The sequence below is a fragment of the Ochotona curzoniae genome, unplaced genomic scaffold, assembly GCF_017591425.1.
Source record: "Ochotona curzoniae isolate NIBS_2020 unplaced genomic scaffold, NIBS_Ocur_1.0 contig_523, whole genome shotgun sequence".
Classification (NCBI taxonomy): Eukaryota; Metazoa; Chordata; class Mammalia; order Lagomorpha; family Ochotonidae; genus Ochotona; species Ochotona curzoniae.
This window is the reverse complement of record NW_024466459.1, coordinates 4,573,034-4,600,435: the sequence shown is the minus strand read 5'-3', so window position 1 is coordinate 4,600,435 and position 27,402 is coordinate 4,573,034. Positions and strand designations below refer to the sequence as shown.

The 27,402-nt window shown below is 36.6% G+C and overlaps 1 protein-coding gene across 1 annotated transcript in view; it reads left to right on the top strand.

Annotated features, from left to right (window-relative positions):
• The window catches only part of LOC121162519 (ATP-binding cassette sub-family A member 6-like), a 46,950-nt gene that overhangs the window by 13,131 nt on the left and 6,417 nt on the right, over positions 1 to 27,402 (top strand). Inside the window, exons 10-34 of the mRNA XM_040989570.1 lie at positions 936 to 1,104; positions 1,618 to 1,676; positions 2,618 to 2,728; positions 3,080 to 3,255; positions 3,445 to 3,564; positions 5,049 to 5,187; positions 6,011 to 6,101; positions 6,948 to 7,087; positions 8,223 to 8,339; positions 10,203 to 10,386; positions 10,752 to 10,918; positions 12,235 to 12,368; positions 13,987 to 14,124; positions 15,790 to 15,897; positions 16,646 to 16,819; positions 17,001 to 17,114; positions 18,326 to 18,445; positions 20,234 to 20,311; positions 22,081 to 22,172; positions 23,616 to 23,736; positions 24,295 to 24,412; positions 25,237 to 25,328; positions 25,684 to 25,862; positions 26,331 to 26,406; positions 26,491 to 26,585. Of these exons, the coding sequence (XP_040845504.1) occupies positions 936 to 1,104; positions 1,618 to 1,676; positions 2,618 to 2,728; positions 3,080 to 3,255; positions 3,445 to 3,564; positions 5,049 to 5,187; positions 6,011 to 6,101; positions 6,948 to 7,087; positions 8,223 to 8,339; positions 10,203 to 10,386; positions 10,752 to 10,918; positions 12,235 to 12,368; positions 13,987 to 14,124; positions 15,790 to 15,897; positions 16,646 to 16,819; positions 17,001 to 17,114; positions 18,326 to 18,445; positions 20,234 to 20,311; positions 22,081 to 22,172; positions 23,616 to 23,736; positions 24,295 to 24,412; positions 25,237 to 25,328; positions 25,684 to 25,862; positions 26,331 to 26,406; positions 26,491 to 26,585 (3,112 nt within the window). The remainder of the gene's footprint in view (positions 1 to 935; positions 1,105 to 1,617; positions 1,677 to 2,617; positions 2,729 to 3,079; positions 3,256 to 3,444; positions 3,565 to 5,048; positions 5,188 to 6,010; positions 6,102 to 6,947; positions 7,088 to 8,222; positions 8,340 to 10,202; positions 10,387 to 10,751; positions 10,919 to 12,234; positions 12,369 to 13,986; positions 14,125 to 15,789; positions 15,898 to 16,645; positions 16,820 to 17,000; positions 17,115 to 18,325; positions 18,446 to 20,233; positions 20,312 to 22,080; positions 22,173 to 23,615; positions 23,737 to 24,294; positions 24,413 to 25,236; positions 25,329 to 25,683; positions 25,863 to 26,330; positions 26,407 to 26,490; positions 26,586 to 27,402) is intronic.

Sequence of the window (27,402 nt, the reverse complement as noted above, 5' to 3'; positions counted from 1 at the left end):
ATTTTCAAATATTCTGAAAAATATTCAGTTGAGTACTATTTGGAATTTGTGTTAAAATAAGCTAACATAAATTATTTCCTATAATGGTTGAAACATTGTTCTATGAAACTGCTTTCTAGTAAATATTTGTTCAGTATTATTTTCAAGAATTTAACATTTTTTTGCAATGACAGTGTATTAATTACTTATGTGTTCTTTTTCTTGCAAACAGCCCGAAATTACTCACAAGTCTACTTCCTTCATAGATATTGGACTCAGTATTCTTTCTTTCTTTGTAAAATTATACATCCTTTTACTTTGAATATTTTTCCTCTTGGTACTTTAGAATATGTTTCTATGTAAATATGTACTAATATGCAATTTATATGTAATATAAAATATATTTAATGAATATTTATATATAAGTGTGTTTATGTGTTCCTACATTTCTAGCATTTCTGCTTTGTATTTGAAGGTTTTTAATAACATGTACTAATTTTTAAAATATGGAGAAATAAAAATTTTGGCCATTTCTTGTCCTGAATTGATAGATTTTTTTCCATGCATTTTTCATTTATGTACTTGCTGGTGAATATATGTATTTCAGTATTATTTTACATTGTAGTCCTATGATGTAGCTGTTTAGGTCTACCAATTTATATGTAATTATTTTTATGTATCATTTAATTTTTTTCATTTTCTCACTTATTCATTCTTTTTAATATTTTCTAGGTCATGTTTCATTAAAACCTTGTTGGAAGCTCTATTACATTTTTAACTTTTACAATGTGTTAATTATTTCAGTTTTCATTGTTTATTATTAAGTTTTTCTTACTGATAGCAATTAGAGTTTTATGATATTTAAACATTCAAGACATTTTGTGTTATTCTGAGCAATACCTCTTTACTCTTTGTATGACTACTGCTCATCTGTTGCTCTGTTGCCTCTTGGTTAGATGAAAATGACCAACGTCAGTCTCCATTATTTTGCCTGAAGTCGTCGTCTCATTTCCAACACCGAAGGATTGATAGCAAGGACACTGAGAAAGAAATAGATCCTGAGCATCCATCTGATGATTGCTTTGAGCCAGTAGCTGCTGAGTTCCAAGGAAGGGAAGCCATCAGGTAGTCACATTGGCAGTTATATTTGAGTATGAGTGCAAGGCTGAGGAATTATTAACCAACAGCATGGGGTAAACCTGTTAAAGGGAAAAAGAAAAACTTGCTTTGTTGATGTAACTGAACTGTTTCACTGTTACCATCACCAGTTTTGTTTTTTGTTTTTTTTTTTTTTCACTGCTGCTAGAAAGGAAAATGTTCTTTGGTTACCCCCATCTAATGTTATCTTTTAATGTTCCATTTGTCTGTTTCCATGACAATCTCTTGTCTCCCACCTCTATTTTGTACTTGTCCTTTTAATCTCCTTCTATAGTTTGTTCTTGTACGGTATAGTAGAATATTTAAGAAACTTGCAGTCAGAGATTTTAGCTCCTAATGCTACTCTTGTAATCATAGAAAATAACTAGGCTTCTTGAAGTGTCAACAGCCTCTTTGAAGCTGTCATCATAACAAGTGTTCATTATCTGTGCTATTTTAGCTGTCGTGTTGGTTAAGTAAACACCCCTTGTATTATTTCAGACTCAGAAATGTTCAAAAGGAATATAATGGAAAATCTGGAAAAGTGGAAGCATTAAAAGGTAAAGAAAAAGATTTCAAAGTTTTAAATATGAAAACTTTGAAAGCATAAACAATGAAAAAGTACAATACAAGCAATTTAACTTGATAATCTTACAATTAATCACAATTAAGAATTTTAAAAACTAGAATGTCAAGGAAATAATTGTATTGACTTTATTCATTTATTATTTCAATTGCTCATGTTTATGAGCTACAGTGTGATCATTTAATATGTATAGTGAATAGGTGAAGATTAAATCAGATAAGTTAACATTTCCATCTCCTAAAAGCCACAAATGTTTTTGATTAGCACTCAACGTTTGAACATGTTCGTGGGGTAGAGTGTGATATTTCAATGAGAACATATCAAGTACTGATCAGTTCATTGTAATTAACATTACCCTGTCTGGCTGTTAACTTATATATGGAGACTCCAAACTCCTGTCTTCCGTTTGCATATAAAATTTATGTGTTTTTAAACTATATTAACCCCTCTGTACTGCAGAACACTAGAATTTATTGCTTTTATATAATTGTGTTTGAGTATCTGTTGTGCAGTGTTAATATCATACAAATTCCAGATATTTTATGAGTCTGTTAATATCCAAATAATGGTATCATAATATGAAAATGTGGTTTCACTGTTTATTCAGATAAACAAACACTATTTTATATATTTGTTCCATGTAAGATTTTTATTCCTTTTCATTAGTCCCTGTGTCCTTAGCCAGTAACATATTTTGTCGTTTATTGTGTGTATTTCATTCATGTCATTCTGTTGGTAATATTTCAGTTCTCTAATTTATTACTTTGACAATTGGGAAAATATTGGATACAATGTAGTTTAAAGGACTGAAGTTATTAAGACATGTGCTACCCAACTTAATTACCTTGTTCTGTGTTAAGGTCCTCTTGTCTAATTGTCTCCTGTTTATACATGAATATTTTATTCTACAACTAGGCTTGTTCTTTGACATATATGAGGGTCAAATAACTGCAGTTCTGGGTCACAGTGGATCTGGCAAATCGTCATTGCTGAATATCCTTAACGGGCTATCTGTTCCAACACGAGGTGAGTAATAAGACAAGATATTGGAAAATAGAGTTGTATGCAAGCCTCTCTCTAAGTTACACAGGGCAGGAAGGGGAGAGAAAGAGGGAGTGAACCAGTGGATGGAAAATTCTTCCTTTCTTTTCTGTCCCTCTCCCTTCTTTTCTTGCTCCTTCTTCCTCTTTCCTGCCCTTTGTAACTTTTGCTTTGCCTTTCAGTTAAACAAATAGATAATTTTTAAAAAGAATAGTATTAATAAGAAATCAAATCATCTTAGATATTTTTGAATATATAGCAATGTTTCTTGAATATTTCTTGAATGTTTCTTTAACCTCTTATTTCATCATCACTGAATTATTTTTTTCCTCTTAGGATCAGTTACCATATATAATAAAAATCTCTCTGAAAAGCAAGACCTGGAGGAAGTAAGGAAGAAAACTGGTATTTGCCCTCAATTCAATGTTCACTTTGACATGCTCACAGTGAAGGAAAACCTCAGCCTGTTTGCTCACATAAAAGGGATTCACCCACAGGAGGTGGAACGAGAGGTAGATGGGCATGCTTGGATTATCTGTGTAACCAACCGTGTTTAAAATCATAACCACAGAATCCCCTGTTAAGAATAAAATTTAGGAAAGAGGACCCTTCCTATAAATAAATCTATTGCTTTCCTGAAAGATAAAATTACATAAAATGAGTCATTTTGAATTTTAAGCTTTGCATATTTTCTCATATAGGTGCGACAAATTTTATTGGAATTGGACTTGCAAGACGTTCAAGATAACCTTGCTAAACATTTGAACGAAGGTCAGAAAAGAATCCTGACTCTTGGCATTGCCATCTTAGGAGATCCTCAAGTAAGTGAGATTATGTAGAGGGAGGAAAGAAGATTGAAAATCCTTAAAACATCAACACATGCAGAAGCACCTTACACATTAAGCAAAGATAAACTCAAAGACCCAAAAGTAAGGCCTGACACCATCAACTTAGCAGAGGAAAACATTGTCGGGGACAACGCAAGAGGTTGGCATTGGCAGAAACTTCTGGGAAAAGAGCCCAGAAGCACAGGTGGTTGAAACAAAAATAGACAAATGGATTTCTGTAACCTAAGAAGTTCCTGCACTGCCAAGAAAACCCTTGATGAAGTGAAGAGGCAACCAACAAAATGGCAGAAAATATTTGCCAGCTATACAGCTATATAGGATTAATATCTGGAATCTGTAAAGGGCTCCAGAAACTCGCCAACAATAAAACAAACAATCCAATTAAGATATGGGCAAAGTACATAAATGTTTTCAAAAGATGGAATGCAAATGGCCAAAAGACATATGAAAAGATGCTCAGCATCATTAGCCACCAAGGAAATGCAAATAAAGGCCACGGTGAGGGAATGTATCACTCCAGTGAGAAGCTACCATTCATAAATCTGAAAACAGTGTATGTTGGCAAGGGCGTGAGGAAAGCAGATGTCCTAATCTACTGCTACCGTGATAGGGGACAGTAAAGAGATTCCTCAGAAATCTGAAAATACGTCTACCAGATAGACCCAGCATCCCACTCCTGGGAATTTAACCTAACAAAATGAAAGCAGCATACAAGAGAGTCATCTGTATGTCCGTGTTGGTAATGGCTCAATCCACTAAGATATGGAATCATTTCAGCTGTCTACCAACCGGTGACTGGATAGATAAAATGTGCTTCTGTGTACCCCATGCAATACAATTCTACCATAAAACGATACAACAAAATGGATGCAACTAGAAATCACTATGCTTAGTGAAATAAGCTGGTCCCTCTTCTGCCTGCCCTCCCCCTGCAAAAAAACTCCAAAATGTGTTTTCCCTAATGCATAATAACAAATATGCAGAGCACAAAAATATAATCCAAAAGGAGAGAAAGTTTCATTTTAAAATTTGATTACGTTTGGCAATCTTTGCAATCCTGAAGATCAATGGGGATTTTTTTTTTCTGCTTGATATTCATTGAATTCTTTATCTTACAGATTATTAAGCCTGTAATTGTGACATGAACTGAAAATATGCCATTATAAACATTTTAAAAAATGACAAAGAAGGGGTAGCTGGGAAACATAGGAAGACAGTAGGCAGGATGGAAAGTATAACTACTATATTGTGAAATACGTGAAATGTGTTCACCTTGTGCAAACAAAGTAATTTTTTTAAAAAAGACAAAGCTTACCATATTGAAACTGTGCATGTGTGTTAAAGACAGACAGTTATGTAAATACAATTATTTTCTCCAGTTCTATTCTTTCCAGTGCGTTCATGTGGAACTGGTTAACATTCACAAGGTACAGTTTCTGTGTCTCCATCCTCTGCAGGTGTTGCTCTTGGATGAGCCAACTGCTGAACTGGACCCTTTCTCAAGACATCGCGTGTGGAGCCTCCTGAGGGAGCGCAGAGAAGACCATGTGATTGTCTTCAGTACCCACCTCATGGAAGAGGCTGACCTCCTGGCTGGTAATCGCTTGGTTTATCTCAGTGTTAAAGTGAAAAAAAAAAAGTGGCAATAACCAGATCAGTATGCCTAGTGCCATCATATCAGTAATGTCTACCTTCCCTGGCAGCCTGATATGCCAGAAGTCAACCCCCACCATAGAATCCCTCACTGGTCCCTCATGGGACTGCTACTAAAAATGATTTATTTTAGATTAGCAGTCGTTACGTTTTAAACAGGAAGATCATGGCTAGTAGACATTTCATTGAAAAACAACCACTCATTCTAGCAACCAGAGCAGAGAACACACTTGTGTGATTAATTTTTAGGAAGTCCCGAAGATTGCTAAAATAGATGTTGATGCTCATGAGTTCATTTTAAGCATATCACTTTTTTAAAGGGGATTTATTTCACTTTATCTTTTAATTGGAAAGGCAGATCTACAGAGGGGAGATACAGAGAGAAAGATACTGCATCTGCTGGCTCCCTCCAAGCAGGCACAACGGCCGGAGCTTCTCTGGGTCTTCCATGTGGGTGCAGGGTCCCAAGGCTTTCAGTCATCCTCTACTGCTTTCCCAGGCTACAGGCAGGGTGCTGGATGGGAAGTGAAGGAGCCAGAACATGAGCCAGCATCCTTACATGATTCCAGCAGATACAAGGCAGGGATTTAGCCACTGCTGTACCAGTGAGGTCTGACTGTGTCACTCTGAATATGTTTCAGAATTGGAAATGTTCAGTTCTATGCCCCATGTATCATGTCTCTGAAGTGCTAATTGTTAGTTCCTCATCCTTGTTTTCTGGAGAGAATAAACTACTCCTAATAATCTTTTTTCACTTGCCTCTTAGATAGAAAAATGATCATGTCAAACGGGGAATTAAAGTGTTCAGGTTCTTCTGTCTTTTTGAAGAGAAAATGGGGTCTTGGATATCACTTAAGGTAAAGACTTTGGGTAAAGATATGTATTTATGTATACTCTAAGATATCCCATATGTAATCTTTAATCTGTAAAAGATATTTGCAACACTGGTGAAGCGGAAGCAGAAGTGGTCTCATGCATCATCTCTGCTTTCCTGAGTTCCCAGGTGTTTTTCCAATGCTCTTCCTACTTTCTGACCTCCTTCAATCATTCCTGATGTTGACATGGGGTGAAATTTCAACATTATAAATTGACTGTTCACAGATTACTTCATGTGCCGCTTTTCTAGGCAGCAGTTCTGTGCAGCTTAAACCTGTACCTTCTTCCTACTCTATTTTCCTGTTAACTTATATAATCCTGTAACAATATGTTTTGCTTTTTTAGTAGAGAACAAAGGCAAATGAATTCAAAAGCTAATGCAGCTAGGGGGTAAATCAGGTAACACAGAGTAGTGAGAACTCTGTATAATAAGAACGTATATGTCTAAGTTAAAAGCTATGGCTGAACTAAATATGGATGAGGATGAAATGTCCCGATTCATAGTCCATTTCTGACAGTTACCTCATCTAGTTTAGCAATTATGTTAAGAGGCCTCTACTGTAAATTTTCTTACATCTCTGTTTATCTTCATACTTGGTACAAAATTATATTGCACATTGTTTATGTACTCTTAGTTATTCTAAATTTATACAGCTTCTATGTATGTGTCATAAAACTTACAAACTATATGTTTTTATTATTGTTAATTTTGTCTGCTTCATAAAGCTCAATAAGGTGGTACTCAAAGAACAAATGTTCTATAAAAGCTTTCCTTTCATGGTAGCAGTGAAAAATAGAAATTATTTGTGTTTTCTTTGAAATATTAGTTTGCAAAAAAATGAAATATGTGATCCTGAACAAATAATATTGCTCATTAATCATCACATTCCTGATGCAAAATTGAAAACCGAAAACAAAGAAAAGCTGGTATATACTTTGCCCTTGGAAAAGACAAATAAACTTCCAGGTAAATGAAATATGATTATGATGGGATGAAACTTGGAGGTAAATGCTCACATTATTAAAACATTAATTTTATAATGGATTTGTACTTTTTTTCTGATGTTGGGTTGCTTAAGAAGCAGAACTTGAGGTGAAGACTTGAGTGTACTTCATTCATTTGGCAGTCAACCCCAGAAGCGCCAGCAAGGCATGAATACACGAGCCACAGAAGGGGAGAAAGTCAGAGACCTTTGCTTGATTGGACAGATTAGTTCCATGAGCCGTTGAGGTGTCACGTTACTGGAGGAAAATAAAAGAACAGCTAAATGGGATCCGCTTTACGCCACCAGAGAGAGGAAGTTGGGTTACTTACTGCTATCAGTCTTTGTAGATGCTTCTAGGAATGTTACCTTTCTGATCCTTTGATTCACTTTGAATAAGAGCTTAAATACTCTTGAAACCAGCAAAAGAACCCTGAGCAGAAGTTTTTAATAAGCGGGTTTACTGTGGATAAAGTGTATATATATATATATATACATATATGTATATATATCCCTAACTTCATGGGTTTTGTAAACCACTGGGTGCGGAAAATCAAACACATAAACAATGTACTGTGGTTATACAATAAAATAATAAAGGCCGAATGAGTTAGAATGATGATTGATACAGAGTAATCAGGGAAGGTAATGAAAAGAAAAGTGTCAAAAACTTTCCAAGTAGAGGATAAATAAGATACCTATGGGACAGAGAAGGAGGGGGCAAAGTGGTGAAAGAGGATGGCGTTGCGTGGATAGGTGGAGACTGGCTCCTACAGAGTTTTGGAAGTTGGTATTCCCTTTGATTTTTGTTTTAAATGTATTTAGAGACCATTTGAAGACATTAAACAAGGTATGAGATGATATGATGTATACTCACCTTTTCCAGATAGTAGATGAGCCCTCTGGATATAGTGAAACAGAGTGTACCCTGGGAGACAGACACAGATGAAAAATGGTGACCAAGCTGCTGTGCTGTCAGTGAAATGAAGTTCTTTGATTACTTTGATATTCAGAAAGCATAGGTTTTCTTGAATAATCATCATATAGATACAATGCTGATTTACTAGGTTCCATTTTTGATGTCATATTTCAAATATTTATTCCTTTCTGCTGCCTTAGATCTGTTCAGTGATCTGGAACAGTGCTTAGGCAAAGGTGTAATAGGTTATGATATTTCCATGCCAAGTCTGAGTGAAGTCTTCATGAAACTGGAAGGAAGATCCACTGTTAGACAAGGTAAAAACATGATCATTGAGTTTGGTTTTCATAATTTCTATACATGATTCACACTAAAAATATTAATTCCCAGTTTAAAAAAAGTATTTCTTTCACTTGAAGGCCATAGTTACAGAGAGAGAGAGAGAGAGATGACGAGCTCTTCTGTCAGCTGGTTTACTCCTCAGAGAGCTCCCAACAGCCAGTACCGGATCTGGCCAAAGCCAGGCTCCAGGAGCTTCTTCCAGGTCTCCACATGGGCCACGAGGGCCCAAACACTTGCACAATCTTCTGTTGCTTTTCTCAGACCACTAGCAGGGAGCCAGGTCCCAAGGGGCACAACCAGGACTTGAACTGGCACCATTATGAGATGGTAGCGTTACAGGTGGTCACTTGACCTACTATGCCACAATGCCAGCCCCTCAAGCTGATTTTGAGTTGTTGATTGGGATAGGCAGTAACTCTTTCCCAACATCATTAATGGGAATGGACATAGGTCCGTTTTTGGAGTCTAACAAACTCTTCAAAATTACATTCTTAGTTCAGTAGTTTTCTCTTATCCCTGGAGGCTCACAGCTTCTAACATTCATCGCAGCTTTAAAACATCTAATTTGAGGAGTGAGGTCTGAGCATATATTTCTTATCAAAATGTTTTCTAAGTTTGCTAGTATTCAAAATTCTGCTGAGGTCCTTATGCGGACAAGTCTCAGTGGGGACTCCTCAGTGCTTTGCTGTGGAGTGTCTCCCATGGCAGACACCTGGCTCAATATCTCCTTAATGCTTCACGTTCCTACTCATGCAAAGCTTCCCAGTAGGTATCCTGACAGCATTTTACAAGTGATAGAGATCAGATCTCAGAGAAATGTAACTGTTATTTAAAATCATGCCACTTTTAAGAAATATGTGTGAGATTCACATACGATTCTGGTCATACTTGCCCCACGTAAGTTGTTGATACTTCCTCTCTACAACTTAATATATGTCATTTAAGTGTTAATTATTGAATATTATAATGGAGATTCCTTGAGATCTTTCAGAATATGGTTGCTGCATATGCAACTTTCATGTCTTTTAGAAGTATGTGCAGAACAAAATCATTCTTTTGGCAAAATCTTCTTTTGATGTAAATTTGGCATATTTCCTCACTGAGTTTAGATACTACAACCTACTTTTTTTTTTCAGCATCATAGTTACCAACATTTTAAAACATTTTCCTTATTTAAAAATTGTTGCTTAAATAATTCTTTTGCATCAATTTATAAAAATAAAACCATATGTTTCTCCTGATTTTTGCTAACACAGAATACAAAAAGTGTATTATAGATGAGAAAATTCCGAGATTTGATTATTGTCTACAGCCCTTATTATACTCTTGAGAAACAAAAATTTTTCCACTTAATACTTGTTGGATGCTTATTTGCTAGATGATTAAGCTTGTGATTAGAAAGTAAATTGTAAGTACGTCATTGTAAATATGAAAAGAAAAACTATAGATAAAAATAAAATAAAATCCTATAACTTGTAAAAATAAAACCAATGTAAAACAAATTTAGTAATATTTAAAAAAAAAACTGATACCACAAGAAGGCATGAGCTTTATATTTCCACAAGCAAGACACGATGAATTTAGATTTCACAGCGTTGCCAACCAGTTTCTTTCCATAACAGACATTGCACTGATTGTAAAGGGATATTTCATGGTGTTTGTTATTTGTATTAACTTATGGATAAAACAATGTTGAGGATGTTTTTCTGGGTTATTCAGCCATTTGTATCTCTGTATAGATATGTCTGATTGGTTTCAATGTTAATTTCTTATGCAATGTGATTTATAGTTTCCCCGAAAAAAATAACTCGTGTGTGTGTGTGTGTGTGTGTGTGTAGATTTTGAACAATTGCAGAAAATAAAAGACTCAGAAAGCCTGAATGAAATGGGAGGAGCTTCCTCTTGTTTTCCTGAAATGCAGAAGACCGTGAGTGGCATGGGCCTCTGGAGGATGCAGATCTGTGCAATAGCATGGCTCCAGTTCTTAAAGTTCAAACGTGGAAGGAAACTGCTTTTAACCCTGTGAGTATCAGAGCATTATGATTTTTGTCACATAATGAATTTCAAAAGAGCTTCAAACCAGAAGAGAAATTAGATCTAGAATGTGGTAGCCAGGATTTCTGCCTGGGAATGGATAAAAGCTAACTTCGCTAACAGTGGAAATAGCTATACAATGGTGCTAAGTAGGTTCTACATTTTTTCATTATTTATTAAATTGATACTAATGTAATAATACCATAGCACACAAAGATAAAACTTGTAGAATTTTAGCACCTAGAATCATGACTGGCACACTACAGGTTTGATACTCAACACATAATTATGGCTGTCAAACTGAATAGATGGAATTGTTACAGAGTCCTGTGATGATTTTCTTTATTGTTTAGACTTTTGATATTGGGAATTGCAGTGTTCCCCTTGATTGTGGAAATGATCGTTTTAGCTATAACAAACACCAAGACCGATTGGGAACTTAAAACTGACTTGTATTTCCTTTCGCCTGGCCAACTTCCCCAAGACCCTCGTACCAGCTTGTTGATCATCAATAACACAGGTGAACAACAACAAAATAATTTAAATACAGAAATAAGTTATTTCTATTGTAGAGTTGTACATGTGGTGGGGTAAAGAAAATTGTAAGACAAAAAAAATAATACATGTAAGCTTGATTTATCAAAAAACAACTAAAAAAGAACAATGTGTATTTTCTCTGATCTTGGGAATTATAGGTTTGGTGAGGAAACCTGAGGAATCCTGGGTTAACCCACATTATGATAAAATAAAGCTGCCCATTTACCTCTCTCAGAAAATAGCTATCCTTAGGAAATCAAACTTCTATACTGTCTGGCCCACTCTGAGATTTCCAGGTAACATCAGTCTAATCTGTGCCACAAATATAATATACACTGATTGGCATGTAAACTTGGCATGGATATCCACTTTTACTTTCCATAGAAATACAGCAGGATTCAAGAAAATGCCTTATTTTGTTATCTCAATTGATGTGTCATTGAACTGTTTAAACTTTGAAGACAGATCTATTGTGTTTCTGATTTTTTTTACATTTTTCACAGTAAGTTTCCATTCACATGTTCCTTACCCATTTCAGTTATCACACATATTTGTGATTCAGGATTGTGGAGGTCTTTCCTTTACACAAAGACACTCCTTTCTCATTTCAATTTCTCGTTCTTATTTTCCACTGGGTTTTTGGAAGGCATATTTGCCCTGCCACCCCAACACTGACAGCAATGCTAATTACACACTTGATTTTCAAGATCCAGAGCTGTTTCTTGACCTCATGAGGCTGTCTCCTCTGCCTTCTTCTCGCCAGCTGACGACAACGCACAACCTGTCATTTCTCTTCTTTCCTGTACTCAGTTGTCAGATATTTTGAGATTTAACATTGGGAGTTCTTGTCTTTCTGTTTCTATTTTCTCAATATCTAAAATTTATCTTTTATTATGAACGTCCCCACCTGCCTTGGAGACTGAGGGCTGGCATATTGTATTTCCCTATCTCTTTTGGTTGTGGAAATGCTGTATGCTCTGTGGATTCCCCAGGTTATAGGGAAAACTTATGTTCTCTGTGCATGTCCCTTTCTACCTGGGAGGAAATTCTAACTTATTTGGGGTTTTGTCTAATCATAAAGTCGATTCTGAGTATCTCCAGTGTAAACACACATTTTAAATAGTGTACGCTTTTCTAAATGTGATGGTTATTTCTCTTTCATTGGCCAATGTTACTATTTTGCTGCCCAAAGAATTATACCTTCACAAAATATGCTATAAATATTTACTTTATACCATCTATAGGGTTTATTTTTATTATCTAATATACTTTCCTGTCTTCTCATTGATTTCATACTAGAATCAAATATTGAAGATTTTATACAGTCACTCAAGCATCAAAACATACTTTTAGAAGTAGATGATTTTGAAAACAGAAATGGCACTTATGAACTCTCGTACAATGGAGCTATCATAGTTTCTGGTAAACAAAAGGTTTGTTTTGCCTCTTCAGTTTTGCTTTTCTGACCAAAAGAAAAAAAAATGAGAAAGCACTTTACATTAACTGTTTTAAAATCTTAAGAAAGTCATCTAGATTTAGACAACTTGACATTATCTTGGATCATTATTGAATACATTGTGATATTTAAATAAATTTTTATGAAACAATTTATACGTGAACTTTGTTAAAGATTTGTTTAGTTATGTGAAAGACAAAGTGAAAGAAAGAGACAGAAAAAAAATCCATCTGCTGGTTCATTTCCTGTAATGGTGACAACAGCTGGGGTTGGAGCAAGCCAAATCTAAGAGCTTAAAGCTCCTCCCACGTCTCCCCTTCAAGGATGGGAGCCACCATCTACTGTCCTTTCAGGATGTTGTGTTGGGGAGCTGAATCAAAAACAGATTGGCTGGGACCTGAATCCATGCCCTGATTTTGAATGCCATTGTTGCAGGGGGTGGCTTAACTTGTTCTGCCACCAGAGTTAATACTGGACCCATTTACTTTGTTTTAAATAGGTCATTTTTTTTTCCTTTTACATTGGCCACAGCGGGTGGAGGTGGGCCAATGCAAAGCCAGGAGCCAGGAGCTTTTTCTGGGTCTCCCATGTGGGTGTAGAGGCTCAACAACTTGGGCCCTCCTGCACTGCCTTCCCATGGCATTAGCAAGGAACTGGATTGGAAGTGGAGCAGCTGAGACTCAAATTGGCACCTATGTGAGATGCTAGCGCCACAACATCAACACCGGCCCTAGACTCCATAAATCTTATTTGTATTGTGAAAGTAAGGGGCCAAATAAACCCAAGCGCCCTATTTATTTCATGCTATAATGGGAATGAAAGCAGAATTATTTCAAGGTGTATCATTGAACTCAGTTCTACTGAAATTAATTCTATTACACATCCGTATATTATTTATTTTATATAGGATATATTCTGTGTGTTCATTATATAGAATGTGCATTATTCTATATATTAATACTATATATTAATTCTATATTAATTGTGTTCACTTTGTGGCAAAGGTGGAAAAATATTCTGTTTTGTAGCTCCTTTGCATGTTTATTTTCATAGCAACTTATTATTTTTATAATTCCTTCCTAACATATTTATGGTTGGACTATTGGAAATATTTAAACAATATTGAATCTCTTGATGAATACATAAACATTTTCATAAGCTTGAACTACATTAAACATTCTTAAAGTGTGAAAAAGGCTTCTTTGGCAGCAGTATTTTATAAACTCCTAGCTTATCTGTTATTCAGGAAATCTTTGCTTGCTTACTGTAAGACTGGCAGTATCTCCTTTGCAAAGAAGAAAATCCCTGGTCAGAAAATGAGTACAAAAAGATATAAAATCAGTAACACTGAATCGATGCTAAATTCTCACTAACTACCTTACTGGATCCTGATATGAATATGTAACATCTCAATTAAACCATCTAGCTACCCATTTAATATCATCTTTCCCAGAAAGGAAGTTAAGGCTCAGAAAGGCATGTTAAGGTGATGCCAAAGCTAGTGTGTGGCATTGCTAGTGTTTTAAACTTCAACATGTTACTTTTATTCCTTGACGATGTAGAATTAACATTTGACTTCATTGGTTCGTTTGAAGGATTATAGATTTTCAGTTGTGTGCAATACCAAGAGAGTGCACTGTTTTCCGATCCTTATGAATATTATCAGCAACGGGCTACTTCGGATGTTTAATCACACACAATCCATTCGAATTGAGAGAGGTCTATACCCTCATGTAAGTATTGGGTTTCCTTATTGTAAACAACGAATCATTTGACAAGTAATCTATGTCTTCCTTCTCTTAATCCATAGTTGTTAATTGTGAAAATTATTATTTTGTGTCTCAACATTTCAAACAGGTTATATCAAACAGAATATGACTTGCTTGCTGAATTATTATCAGAGATTACTTACGGTAGAATACCTCTCAGTAATTTTTCACTTTAAACAATGTCCTAAAACGTATGCATATATATTGGCTTGGAAAAGAATATTATCCAGGAGCAGGAGCAGGAGCAGGCACAGCTGTGGGTGTTGAGGACACTGACTGGGGACACTGAGAGAGCTTGTTATCAGGCTTTAGAATTTTGTAAATCTAATTTGTCAGTGGACTCTGCTGTCTAAATAGGTGGTGCACAGACTGGCTCGAAAGGGGATTGGGTATTTCTGCAGCTAACTCTGCTGCCTGATTCATCACTTTGTCCAGTCACTCTCTCTGGCCACAGCGTCCGACACACACAGGTTGCATTTTCGGAATTCTGACTTTAGACAACAGGAAGCATTTAGCAAAGCAGTGTAAATTCTCCAGCCCTTCCTTTGGCATGTCGACCCGGAAGTGACAATGTCTTCTGACTCAATCCTTGGTGCATGAGCATCACCCGCTTGACCAATTTGTGGCTACTTTTTTCTCTAAGCACTTAAAGTAGTTATGGTTCTCTGGTTGATACCAACAGCACCCCTCAAAGTTTCAACTGTTGGATGCCGGGAGATTGGAAGAGGGTCGGAAGGAATAGAATGAAACAGTGCGAAAGGAAATCTGTCTTATGTCAAAGGTGCTGAGTTTAGTTTTGGCTTCATTCCATCAGTAGTGCTGAAAGTACAAGCAAGTCCTCACACTTCCATCACTAGGTTTGCTGATAAAGATGTGTCACGTGAGCCCGAATGACCTGTGAATCAAGGCTGAAAATGTCTGAATTTTTTTTTGTCATGATAAAACACATATCATAAAATTAGCCAAAACTTGTCTTTTCAGATGTACAGTTCAGTACCATTAATCATATTCACATTATTGTAAAAACCAAATCTCTAGAAGTGTTTCAACTTATAAAACTAAAGCCTGGGTGTGGACTCAGTATTGCAATTCCCCTGCCCCTTAACTTATGCTCTGCCTGTCTGAATCTGGATATTTCAGGTAGTTCATAAAGGCATCATTTCTCTTTTGATGACAAGTTTATTTCACTTGGCATAATGTCCTCCAGATGTTCACAGCTTTTGTCAAGATTCTTTTCTTTTGAAATCTGAGTAATATTCCATCGCATGAGTATATAGTATATTTCATTCATCTATATATCCACCAATAGAATTTAGTTTTCTCCCATCTCTTGACTGAGGTAAGACTGCTGTAAAAATAAGTGTACAGATGTAACTCCAAGAACCTGATTTAAATTATTTTGCATATACCCCCAAATAGGTCCTGAATTGTATTTGATTTTACTGTTCAATAACTGAAGATTTATATATTTATTACATGATCAGAAAATATTTTCTCTCCCATAGATGTTTGTGACATACATTTATATTTTAATATTCCAAAAAAATAATATTTTATAATAGTTTATTTTTTAAATATATATTTTCAATTTATCAGTTTAAAATTGACTAATACCTTTTATATTTGCAGAATTATTTAATGTTTTGGACTGGGCTGCCAGAAGGCTCCACATTCTTACTTTTCTTGGCATGCAGCATTTCTCCTTATCTTGCCATGAACAGCATCAGCGATTATAAAGTAAGAGAAGAGGGTCATGGGAGGAGGGCTGAATGAAAAGAAACTCAAGGAATATCAGTAATTATGTTTTAATACTGTGCATTCAAAATGTTTTCCTTTGAGGAAAACACTCAAATATATATTAAAATGACATGGTAAAACATTATTTTTAGCAAGCCAGAAATCTACAAGTACATACTACTTACTTCAGTGTTACAGGAAAACTACAATGATTTTTCAGAGACTTAATTAGTCTAAACTATAAAGAGAAATATTATCATGCTTCTAATTACATTAGATCCTAACTCCAAGGAGGAAATCATTGACATTGAAACTGAAAACGAAATCCCTTTGCATTCTGAAAGTTGGAGTATTATATTATTTGTATCTGAATATAATCATTGTTTAGACAAAACAAATCATATTTAGATAAATAACCTGTTACTATCCTGAGCCAATAACTGAGGAAATATTTTCTAAATGGAAAGTATATTTTGTCTGTCAGGTCACAAAATAACATTTCTTTTGAAGACCGGAGTGACGTCATCATTATGAAGCATGCTTTTCTGCTCATTTTTAGAGAATTAAAAAACCATTGCAAATCTGTAAAATAAAGCAATTAGCATTGTAATAGGACACCTTTCGAGCTGGTTCTCTAGATCTCAGGTTCCTAAATACTGCATGTGTAGTTATTGTTAGTAACATCAGAATATGAGCTTTAACTTATTGACCAATGTTTTCCAATGTTTGTGCTGTGTTTTTCCGTCAGAGGAAAGCTAAGTCCCAGCTCTGGATCTCCGGTCTCCACCCCTCTGCTTACTGGTGTGGTCAGGCTCTGCTGGACATTAATCTCCTCACTGGCATTATACTTTCCACATTTCTAATTTTCTACATTGTAAACATGAATCACGTTTATATTTCAAGTCGAATTGTGTTTGCTGTGGTAAGTAACATAATTATTAACCGTATTATTTTATAATTCAGTTGTTTTCATGTTTATTGTATGATAAACCAAAACAAAAATGCTTGAAACTTGAATGCACAATAGAATATTATTTAATATTTGGAGCTTAATTCTTTTCTGAGATATTTCATCTTGACTGTGGCATTATTTATACTTTCAGGTTGTGTTTTCATTTGGTTATGGAGCCTCTCTTGTCTTCTTAACATACGTGATATCGTTTATTTTTCGCAAGAATAAAAAACACAGTGGCTTTTGGTCATTTTGCTTTTACATTGTAAGTAATAAATGCATACCATAGATACTTATTTTTAAACATGCAATGTAGTGTTATTTGTAGTCATTTTTGTCTGACTAGTGAGGAAAATTAATAATATAAGTTAAGCACCCACAATTCCAAGATCCAGAATATTCCAAATCCCCCCAGTTTTGAAGCGGTGTTGTCCATGGGTCTACAGATGGACTTGGCTGTTCCCGTTCAGTGGTTGGTTCTCTGTTTGTGCTACTTATGCCACTCATGCCTGAAAGTTTCAGTGTCTGGTCTCCATGCTGCACTTCTGCCCCAGCCTCCACAGCCAGGGTACTTTTCTATTTCTCATGGTTCAAGTAGTACCCAGAATTAGGGAAATGATTGCTGTGTCTTTCAACAGGGTCTTAGGGCTATGGGGAAACCCAAACCCTTTTTTTGGGATACCAAATGAAGTGCCAAGTCAGTATTATTAGGATGGGACCAGAGACAAGCGTTGTGTCAGAAGCAAGTTCTCCCTGGGCTTAGTGCATTAGTACCTGTACAACTCACCCCAATCCCCCAGTGGCTTTGTCACCAAGCTCAAAATGGCATCCAGTGTGCCACCAGTGACTGTGTGTATGCAGAGGAGCGTGAGGGGAGGTCTTGAGAATACTACCCGCACCCACGCACCCATCTGCAAGGGCTCTGCCATTCTGCTTTGGTTACAAATCAGCATACTGCATTTCTATGGCCAATTTAACCCCATAGTTTTCTGGTGAGCTTCCCTCCACACGTGTGCATCAGTGGAGCTCTGATGGCCGCTGGGGTGTCTGCGCTGCTTGCCCAGTTCCTCAGGGTCCTCACCCATCTCTGCCATCAACCTGCCTACTCCTAATACCCGGATTGTGTACTCTCCGATTTTCCCCCTGTTAATCTGTCCATTTTAACATGTCCTCACCCTGTTCCACAGCCTTGCTGCCTCCTTGTATTGAATGTAATAATGAACTATGGAAAATCTGACCAGTTTACTTTTCACATTAATCTACGATAATTTTATCTATTTATAATATTCTAATGGGAAGCTAAAATCATGAATATTTTCATTAATAAAAGCATCTCCCAGGGTCCTCTCTTCGTGATGGCCATGTGGGCTTATCTACACATGGAAAACTCATGGTATGCGTGATAAGAGCACTTAGAACTTAACTCTCTTTCCAGTCATCTGTAGACTGATGTGGTGTTTTTAACTTGACTTGTAGGTCTTTAACATCACACTCAGCATCAGTGTGTTCCGTTACTTGGACCTAACCATCATTATTACCAACATGATACTGGTTCCCTCAGCTACAATGGGTGGATTTCTATTGTTTTTGAATGATGTAAGTAACATTTCCAACTCTATTACCAACAGTGGCTATGTAGTCTGTTAAAATAGTTTCCTCAGACTTACAAAGATAGAAAATGGATTGATGAGGATGGAAAATGATAGCAAAGGGTACAAGGGATCTCCTTCCAATGATTAAAATTGGTAAAGTTGAATTCTTACATTTTGTACAGCTCTGCAAATGTAATAACGTCCTTGAATTATACACTTAAAATGGTTGCATTCCATGGCATAAAATTGAACTCCATAAAGTTGTTTTAAAAAAAGCATTGCTCTGCCAAATACTATTCAAATTTTATGCCATGTTAAAAAAAAGATGTTTTGTTCAAGGAGTATTTATTACTCCTGATGAGAATAAGCACATGAGGAATGCCATTTAATCCTTCAAACACATACATTAAACGTGACTCTGCATTAATTGCTTTGCGAGTATTGGGGACACCTGATGAAGAAGGTAGCCCCCCCTTTTCTTTCACAGAGATTTAAAGCGACAGGCCTACCTCAAGCAGCCAAGACAAAGAACTCTTAACGTTTACAGCGGAGAAAGGCAAGGGAGAACATAACAGGCCTGCCAATGTGCTCCACTCGGAGTGGGACAGGAGACAGCCGTGTTCTACGGAGGGGAACCAAAGCATAGACGCAGGAAAGGAATGAAAGAAAGGCAGCTGGTTCCGTGTTTGCCAGTGAATGGGGATGCCAAGGCAGGATATCTAATCGACCATACTTCTGTGGGATCCTCAGTCATCCTAGATGGAAGTGTAGAGGGTTTTATTAGTTGTTTGTAATCCTCACGAATAGTTAGAAATCCTCTCATCTGCAAAAATAGCGTTCCAGAGACTAATAGACTAATAAAAGGCCTGGACTTTTTTTTTTTTAATGGGAATTCACCCTATTGCTTTAACCTAAAATATAAATAGACTGTAAAGTGAAATATATAAAAATGGGTCTGTCACATATTATTTGGAAGGAATACATTACTTTTCTGCAAAACAAAACAAAACAAAACCAAAAAAAAAAAAAAAACGATTGCTAGAGAAAGACTATCATGCTGGAACTAATGTAAATAGGATAGGAAAGTAGTCATCTTTGGGAAAAGAAGGAATCTTGAAAAAGACTTGCCTGGGACACTTAAGACACATATTGTTGGGCCCAGCGCAGTGGTCTAGAGGATAAAATCCTCACCTTGAATGAGCCAGGATCCCATATGAGCCCCAGTTCTACTCCCAGCAGCTCCATTTCCCATCCAGCTCCCTGCTTGTGGCCTGGGAAAGTAGTCCAGGACGGCCCAAAGCCTCTGGACCCTGCACCCACATGGGAGACCTGGAGAAAGTTCCTGGCTCCTGGCTTCCGATCGGTTCAGCACTGGCCGTTGCGGTCACTTGCGGAGTGAATCATTGGATGGAATATCTTCCTCTCTGTCTTTACTCCTCTCTGTATATCTGACTTTGCAACAAAAATAAATAAATCATTAAAAATATATATACATATTGTTGGCCCCTGGAAGTTGTTACAATGCCAAATTCTGCTCTTCTTTTAGTAGGTCTACAGTAAATGTTAAGGTCAACAGAAAAAAAAATGGGACGAGTTGAACTGACTGTTATCTGCTTGTTGAGAGACAGGTTGCAGGAGTTCAGAGGGAGGGTCTTCTCTTTATAGAAAATTACTTTGACCTTTAGTTTACATAGAGGGCTTGACTTAATAAAGGAAGTAGCCAGTATGTGAAATTTTGCATTATATAAATATATACCATTTTGATTGAATCTATATCTTTTTGTCTCTTCAGAGAGCTTATGAGTACCACAGGAAATTTAATGACCCAAATTTTGACCTGACTGCAGTGGACCTTCTAATATGCCTAATAGTAAGAAGTCCCTTCAACCTCTCCTCATTTTCGTTTTACCATCTGCAAAAACTACTGAACTGTACCTCAAGTGTCCTAACTGTAAAAGTGTTTTAATTCAGTCTTGGATATAGCAGTTTCATTCAAAAATTATTCTAAATCCTAGAGTTGCTTTTTCTATGTGTAAATGGGCTGTGTAAGTCTAGAACTCAACAATTCAACATTAAATTGTTTTTTGGTTATCCTTTCATTGCCCTCCCTCTAGATTTGAGAGACCTTGTTTAAAGAAAAGTGCAGAAAAAATGTAAAATGACTGTTGTGAAGTATGAAATAGAACTCAAGTGTGTCAAAATAAAAAAATAGTGTATCAGCAATTTATGCTATAGAAATTTGTTATCTTTAGATATTATTCACCAGCATTTTATGCATCTAGATATAAACTGAGACATGTCACTGACCACACAGAATTTATGTGTCGGTAGAAACAGCCAACCAAATAATAACAAAATTGTGTTAGATTCACTGTTAGAAAAAAAGTTATAAAAGAGCATTCCAGTAGGAGATAACAAGAGTGACCTTTGTTTGTTCTAGAAGGCAAGGCTGATTTTGGTAGAGTGATCGGTAAGGAGGGTAGTAGGAGAGATGGTCAACGTGGTGGTGACTCAGGGGCAACCCAGAGCATTCTTGGTCTGTCTGAGGGCTTGAACTCGACTCTGAATGACAGAGGAATCATTGACAAGTTTTAAACTGAGTGGTAGGACCAGACTCACATATGCTTTTGGTTATCATTTATTTTCTTAAAAATTGTTTTTATTATTTTCTGTGATACAGTTTTGAAGGTATAGCATTTTCGCCTCCTCTTTCCCTTCCTACCTTCTTGTCGTTCCCTCCCACCATTTTCCCTGAATTATCACAGTTGAATAGTACCTTAGTAACTATTGCAAGTTTAACTATCACTGTTTAAACGTATGATGGCATGATGGGCATGGGCCAAGATGGAAACCATAGTATCATACTGTAAAGGTATATTGAAATGGTTCTTTGGGAGTCTCTTATTCAGGAGTAGAAACACGGAATGCAACATGCCTTTATTCCTGGTATGCTAGTCTCCATTGCACAGTTCTGTGAGAATAAATGAAAATACTTGATTACCTGTTTCTATTCATTTTATACTTTGAATAACGTCTCCCTTATATCAAGGAGAACATGTGATATTTATCCTTTTTGGACTAGTTTATTTCAGTAATCACAATGGTCCCCAGGTGGAACCATTTTGTTGTAAACGGTAGGATTTCACTGTTTGTTATGGCCAGGTAGTGTTCCATAGAGTAGATGCACCATAGTGTCTTTGCATTCATCCGTTGATGCACATCGGCGTTATTTCCCATGATGCTTAAAGAGGTACTGCAGGCATCTAAAAAGAGTGATAGACACCATTGCCAAGGAAGAAAAAAGTGGTGAATATTTGGGTGAAACAGCAAAACAAAGCTAAAGTAGACTTGTATATTGAAAGAATTTGTGGTTACGATGAGAAACTAGAGTGACCTGGACCTGCGTGAGAGGAGCACGAACAGGGGTGAGAAGCAGGTGAGTTTTGCAGACACTGACGGTCTGAATGCGAGTTGTGAGAAAAGAGACACGTCTCTCTGTGCAGAATGATGAGTGTCTGCATAGATTTCCCACAATCGGCAGTTATTTTTGCAAAAGACAAAATGTCACCCATTGTATTAGAATGTTTAGATTATGTTTGTGAATTAGGCCTAAGTAAAATTGTTTTTCTTTGCTTGCAGCCCTACTTCCAGGCTTTGATCCTCATTTTTGTTCTAAGATGCATGGAGATGAAATGTGGAAATAAAATTATACAAAAGGATCCTGTTTTCAGGTTGGCACAGAATCTAATCTCATACTGAACACCGTATTTTCATGCTCTTTAATAGTAGATGTACGGTCAATATGGTCATAGTGGTTTGCATTAACAATATAACCAGTACAATGATTGCCATTATGAGTACTGAATAGTATATTGTTAAGAAATAAGACTCCCGGGCCTGGCGCGACAGCATAGTGGTTAAAGTCCTCGCCTTGCACGCGCTGGGATCCCCTATGGTCGCTGGTTTTAATCCTAGTGGCCCTGCTTCCCGTCCAGCTCCCTGCTTGTGGCCTGGGAAAGCAGTTGAGGACGGCCCAAAGCCTTGGGATCCTGCACCTGCGTGCAAGACCTAGAGGAGCTCCTGGCTTCTGGCTTTGGATTGGCTCAGCTCCAGTTGTTGCAGTCACTTGAGGGGGTGAATCATCAGACGGAAGATCTTTTCTGTCTCTCCTCCTCTCTGTATTTCCGCCTTTCCAATAAAAAATAAATAAATCTTAAAACAAAAAAAAAGAAAGAAGGAAGAGTTTCAAATGAGTTCTGTTTTAAGAAGTTAAGGGAAACTTTCAGTTTCTCAAAATTTATCACTCAAATATGTTGTTCTGCTTCCAAGATGGTTATACATCTGACCAGAAGAGACAGGTTAGAGTTAGTTTAGCAACATAATTCAAAGCATTTCACAAGCAGGGAGACTAGGAAAGGTGAGCAGGAAAGGTGCTCCAAGAATTGTTGAGTGTGCTTAAGAGGGAGCAGTGAAAAGAGGAAAGAACAGTAAGTAGGACGCAACTGGAAGATATCACGTTGAATAAAATAGTCAGGAGAGAGAGAGAGAGAGAGAGAGAGAAGAAATGGTGGATGGAGAGTAAGTAAAAGGCAATCTGTGTATGTCAGTGGATACAGTGTTTCATCAAACTATTTTTTTTAAATCCTTGTTAAGCAAATAGGAATTATATATTACTGTTTCTCTCTCTCTCTCTCGATATTGAAAAAGTTACATGGATTAATTCTTCGTTGTTTCCTTGTCCTGAAGGATTTCGTTTCCTGGTCTATTTTGTCCTTTTAGTTCTTTCCTGTTTGTTTCTCACTGGCGCAGTATAATCTTCCTGATTGTATGTATTGACCCTTATACTCAGTAACCTTGCAGAATTCGCTACTTGTTTGGGGGTTATGTTGGATTAGCTCTGTATACAATTGTGTCATCCACGTGCATTGACAATTTGTTGTTTATGCACATGTGTGAGTATAACCTAAAAAGAAAAAGAAGGAGGGAGCAGAGCTTGTCAACAGACTTGAAAGCATTTCAGAAAAACTTGCTGGAGGGATGTTCTCGGAAAAAGAGGAGCTTTACTCCTCATCTTCATGAGGAAAGAAGTGGCAATGCTAAAACCACACAGGCACTGGTTTTTGATCTTTGACATCTAGAAGACTTTACATGTAAAGTTTTATTTTCTTCCACAGAATGTCCCCTCAAAATAGAGGTATTCGACTAAATCCAGAAGAACCCATAGATGAAGATGAAGATGTTCAAGCAGAAAGAATAAGAACAGCAACTGCTTCGACCACTTCAAGATTAGACGAGGTACCAAAGCACATAACAAATTGGATGTTTATGGTCGTATCCAAGAACTGTAAAGAGTAGTCTGAAATTCTCGCTTTCATTTTAAAAGTTTGGAGACCAGTGCACATTTATAATTTTTGAAAATGCAAGCTCTTGTTTGGGCTTTTCTAGAAGCTTAAAAATGCATTTTGGAAAACTGGGGTTCAAGCATTAGAATTATGGTTTTAAAATGAATCTGTGCATCATAAGTTGAATTTAAGCAATGGTGTTATAAAATGCTAGGTAAGGATAATTAAACATAGATGGAACAGTGTTTTCATGAGCTTATCCAGTTATGTTCTGGCACTACGATAAGCTGGCTTCTATTAGGCAATGCTGTTTTCTGAGTCAATTTAGAAGCAAGAAATACGGTCTAGGTTAATGATTGCGTATTATGTTTAACAAACAAAATGCACCACTTGGAACTCAAAATATGCTTTGGTTCATGACAGAAGGCATGAAAGCATCCAAAAGGGGAAAATATAAGAACACAAAGTTTCTAAAAGTTTATGAGGAAAGTCGTGCTGCTCTCTCTCCTAGAAACCAGTCATCCTTGCCAGGTGTCTACACAAAGAATATGCAGGCCAGAAGAAAAACTGCTGTTCTAAGAGGAAGAAGAAAACAGCAGTAAGAAATGTCTCTTTCTGCATTAAAAAAGGTGTGTCACATTTTAACTTGGCCATTAGTTTTAGAAATATCCATTGAGTGTTTCTATTATGGATGCCATTTTATTTGCTTACTCATGCATCCATTCATTCAAAATGCATACTTTTAAATTGTTTCAGGAGCTGGTTTAGATTCCGGAAATCAAAGTTATGAAAAAATATGCAATGTATCTGTCCTGGTGAATTTTGTGTTCCAGAAAGAGGGGTGGGGAGGTGTGTCTATTAGTAAAATGCCTCATTGAGAAAAGCGCTACATATTATTTATAAATTCTGAATGAAGCATTGGAATATGTAAAAAGTCTCAAGCTGGGAACTTGGTCCAGGCTCCCACAGAGGGCAAGAAGTCATTCACTTGGGTCATCACCACTGCCTCCCAGGGCCTGCAGTGACGCAAAGCTAAAGCCAAGGATGGAATCCAGACTCTCTCATGTGGGATGTTGAAGTCTTAATTGGCACTTTGCCCACTAGAATGAATATGCAGCATAAAATACTATTTAATTCTCTTTTCCCATGAACTTTGTGACATATACTTGAACATATGTTCCATGCATCAGCCAAATACGATAGACAACAAGACATATTTTTAATTAATGTAAGAAATCTTGGGGAAATATATTGGCATCAAACCTATAAATTTTTCGTTCGTGTATTGTCTGATCATAATAATGAATGACTATTGTTTTGCTCGAATGCATTGCATATATAAGTTTTTAAGTGATACTAATTGAGGGCTACAGATCTCAGGAGATTTCATTGAAGCTCCACGTTTATGTTTATCAGTATTTTGTATCCAATAGTGACAGATTCTTTCCTTCAGGTGAAACTTTGGGATTACTGGGACCCAATGGTGCTGGTAAAAGCTCATCTATAAGAATGATGTGTGGGATCACAAAGCCAACATCTGGAGAGGTAGTGAAAAATAAATAACTGATTCCCATGACCAATGTAGATTTTATCTTCACAAGGTTATATATGCTTTTGCCTTTGGGTGCATTTATTTTTTTCACTTTTATTATTCTTACTGAGCATTGGAACACTGAGAGTTTATAGCAGGAATTGGACAGCCCCCAGGAACCAAGGATCTCTCATTCATCATGGTTTCTGAGCTTGTCAGATTTTGTCCACCTGTTCTATAAGGCCACGTTTTTTCTATTAGTGGTATATACATTTTCTCTAATATTTCTTTGATGCTTAATATGATTTAAATATATCTATTAGCAATCTGTAAGCTTCTTTATGAGACAAAGCCATTTATGTTTTTTAGGTGGAACTGAAAGGGTACACTTCAGTCGACAGTCACCTGGAAGAAGGCGTGGTCAAGTTCTTGGGATATTGTCCTCAGGAGAATGTGCTATGGCCCATGCTGACTGTGAAAGAACACCTGGAATTGTATGCCGCTGTGAAGGGCCTGAGGAAGGCAGATGCTGCCCTGGCTATTTCTCGGTACAGCGCATTTGTGTGTCTACTTTGCACTAAGAAGCAGGGGTCTGTTCCACTATGACTGATGTGCTGATAGAATGTAAGTGTCGTATTGCCTTTGAAAAGAAATAGAGATGCTTTCAAAGCTGGTAGAACACCAGTGCAGGACAAGACCTAGTTTCCTGCATCTCAGAAGGAAGGATCTTGCTACATATAAAAAAGGAGAATTTAAAAGTGATTGTTAAGGAAGCAATGAATAAATAATCATGAATAACTATACATGTAAGTTTCTTATTTGAAATTCTAGTTTTTCTTAACTTTTTTATGAGGCAAAAAGCATTTCATGCTCTAAAATCAAGTTTTTTTTTCATTGCAAGTTAGATTTTTGAGAGCAGTTATGGTAAGCATTTCTAATGTTGTTACAATTTTGTGTGCGTGCATTTTTCCAGAAATCCTCTCTTGACGAAATCTTCTCATCCTCTTCTCTACCAGATTAGTAGATGCTTTAAATCTGCGTGAGCAGCTAAATGTTACAGTACAGAAGTTAACGACAGGAACCGCAAGACAGGTATGTGTAATAGTTGGGGCACTTCCGATGCTTGATTGCTGCATTTCAAGTGGCCGTCTACAGGGTTGTTTTTCTGTATTACAGCTATGCTTTGTGCTTAGCATCCTGGGAGATCCACCTGTTCTTTTCCTGGATGAACCATCCACAGGCATGGACCCAACGGGGCAGCAACAAATGTGGTAGGCATCATGACTTAGAGTCACAAGCATCAATGTTGTATAAAGTTACTTTTATTGGGAACCGGAAGATTGTTCTGAGAGGTGATTGGAGCTCATATCATAGAGTTTGGTAAAGTTATAGGATACAAAATCAGCTCACAAAAAAATCAGTAGCATGTTTATACACAAACAGTTTTATGCCTGAGAAAGAACTTCTAAGTCCAATCCATAATAGCTGCAAAAATATTGAAATACCTTGGAAAAAAATTTAACCCAAGAACGTGAGGGAATTTCTTTAAAGAAAGAAACAGAAGACATCAGAAAATGGAAAGCTCTTACATGTTCTTGAACTGGTAGAATTAATATCAAAATGTCCATACTTAAAAAACAATTTGCAGATACAATGCAAAACCAAGCTTAATACCAATGACATTCTTATCAGATCTAGATAAAAATGATACTAAAATTCATGTGGAAACAGAGGAAATCCTGAATAACTGACGTAATCTTAAGCAACAAAACAAAACTGGAGCTTATCAGACTACCAGATTTCGACATGTGCTACAGGACAGCTGTAATCAAACCAGTTAGGTACTGGCGCAAAAATAAACCTGATGATTAGTGGAACAAAATGAATGCAACTGGAAACCATTACGCTTAGTGAAATAAGCCAGTCACCCAAAAACAAAAATCATAATTTTCTTCTGATTTGTGGTAATACAGAGTATAAAAAATATAATCCATAAAAGATAGACATTTTGAAATTTGATTATTGTGACAGCCTGTGTGTATATTCTTAAGGAATAGTAGGGTTCTTTTTTCTGTGTGGTTTGTTAAA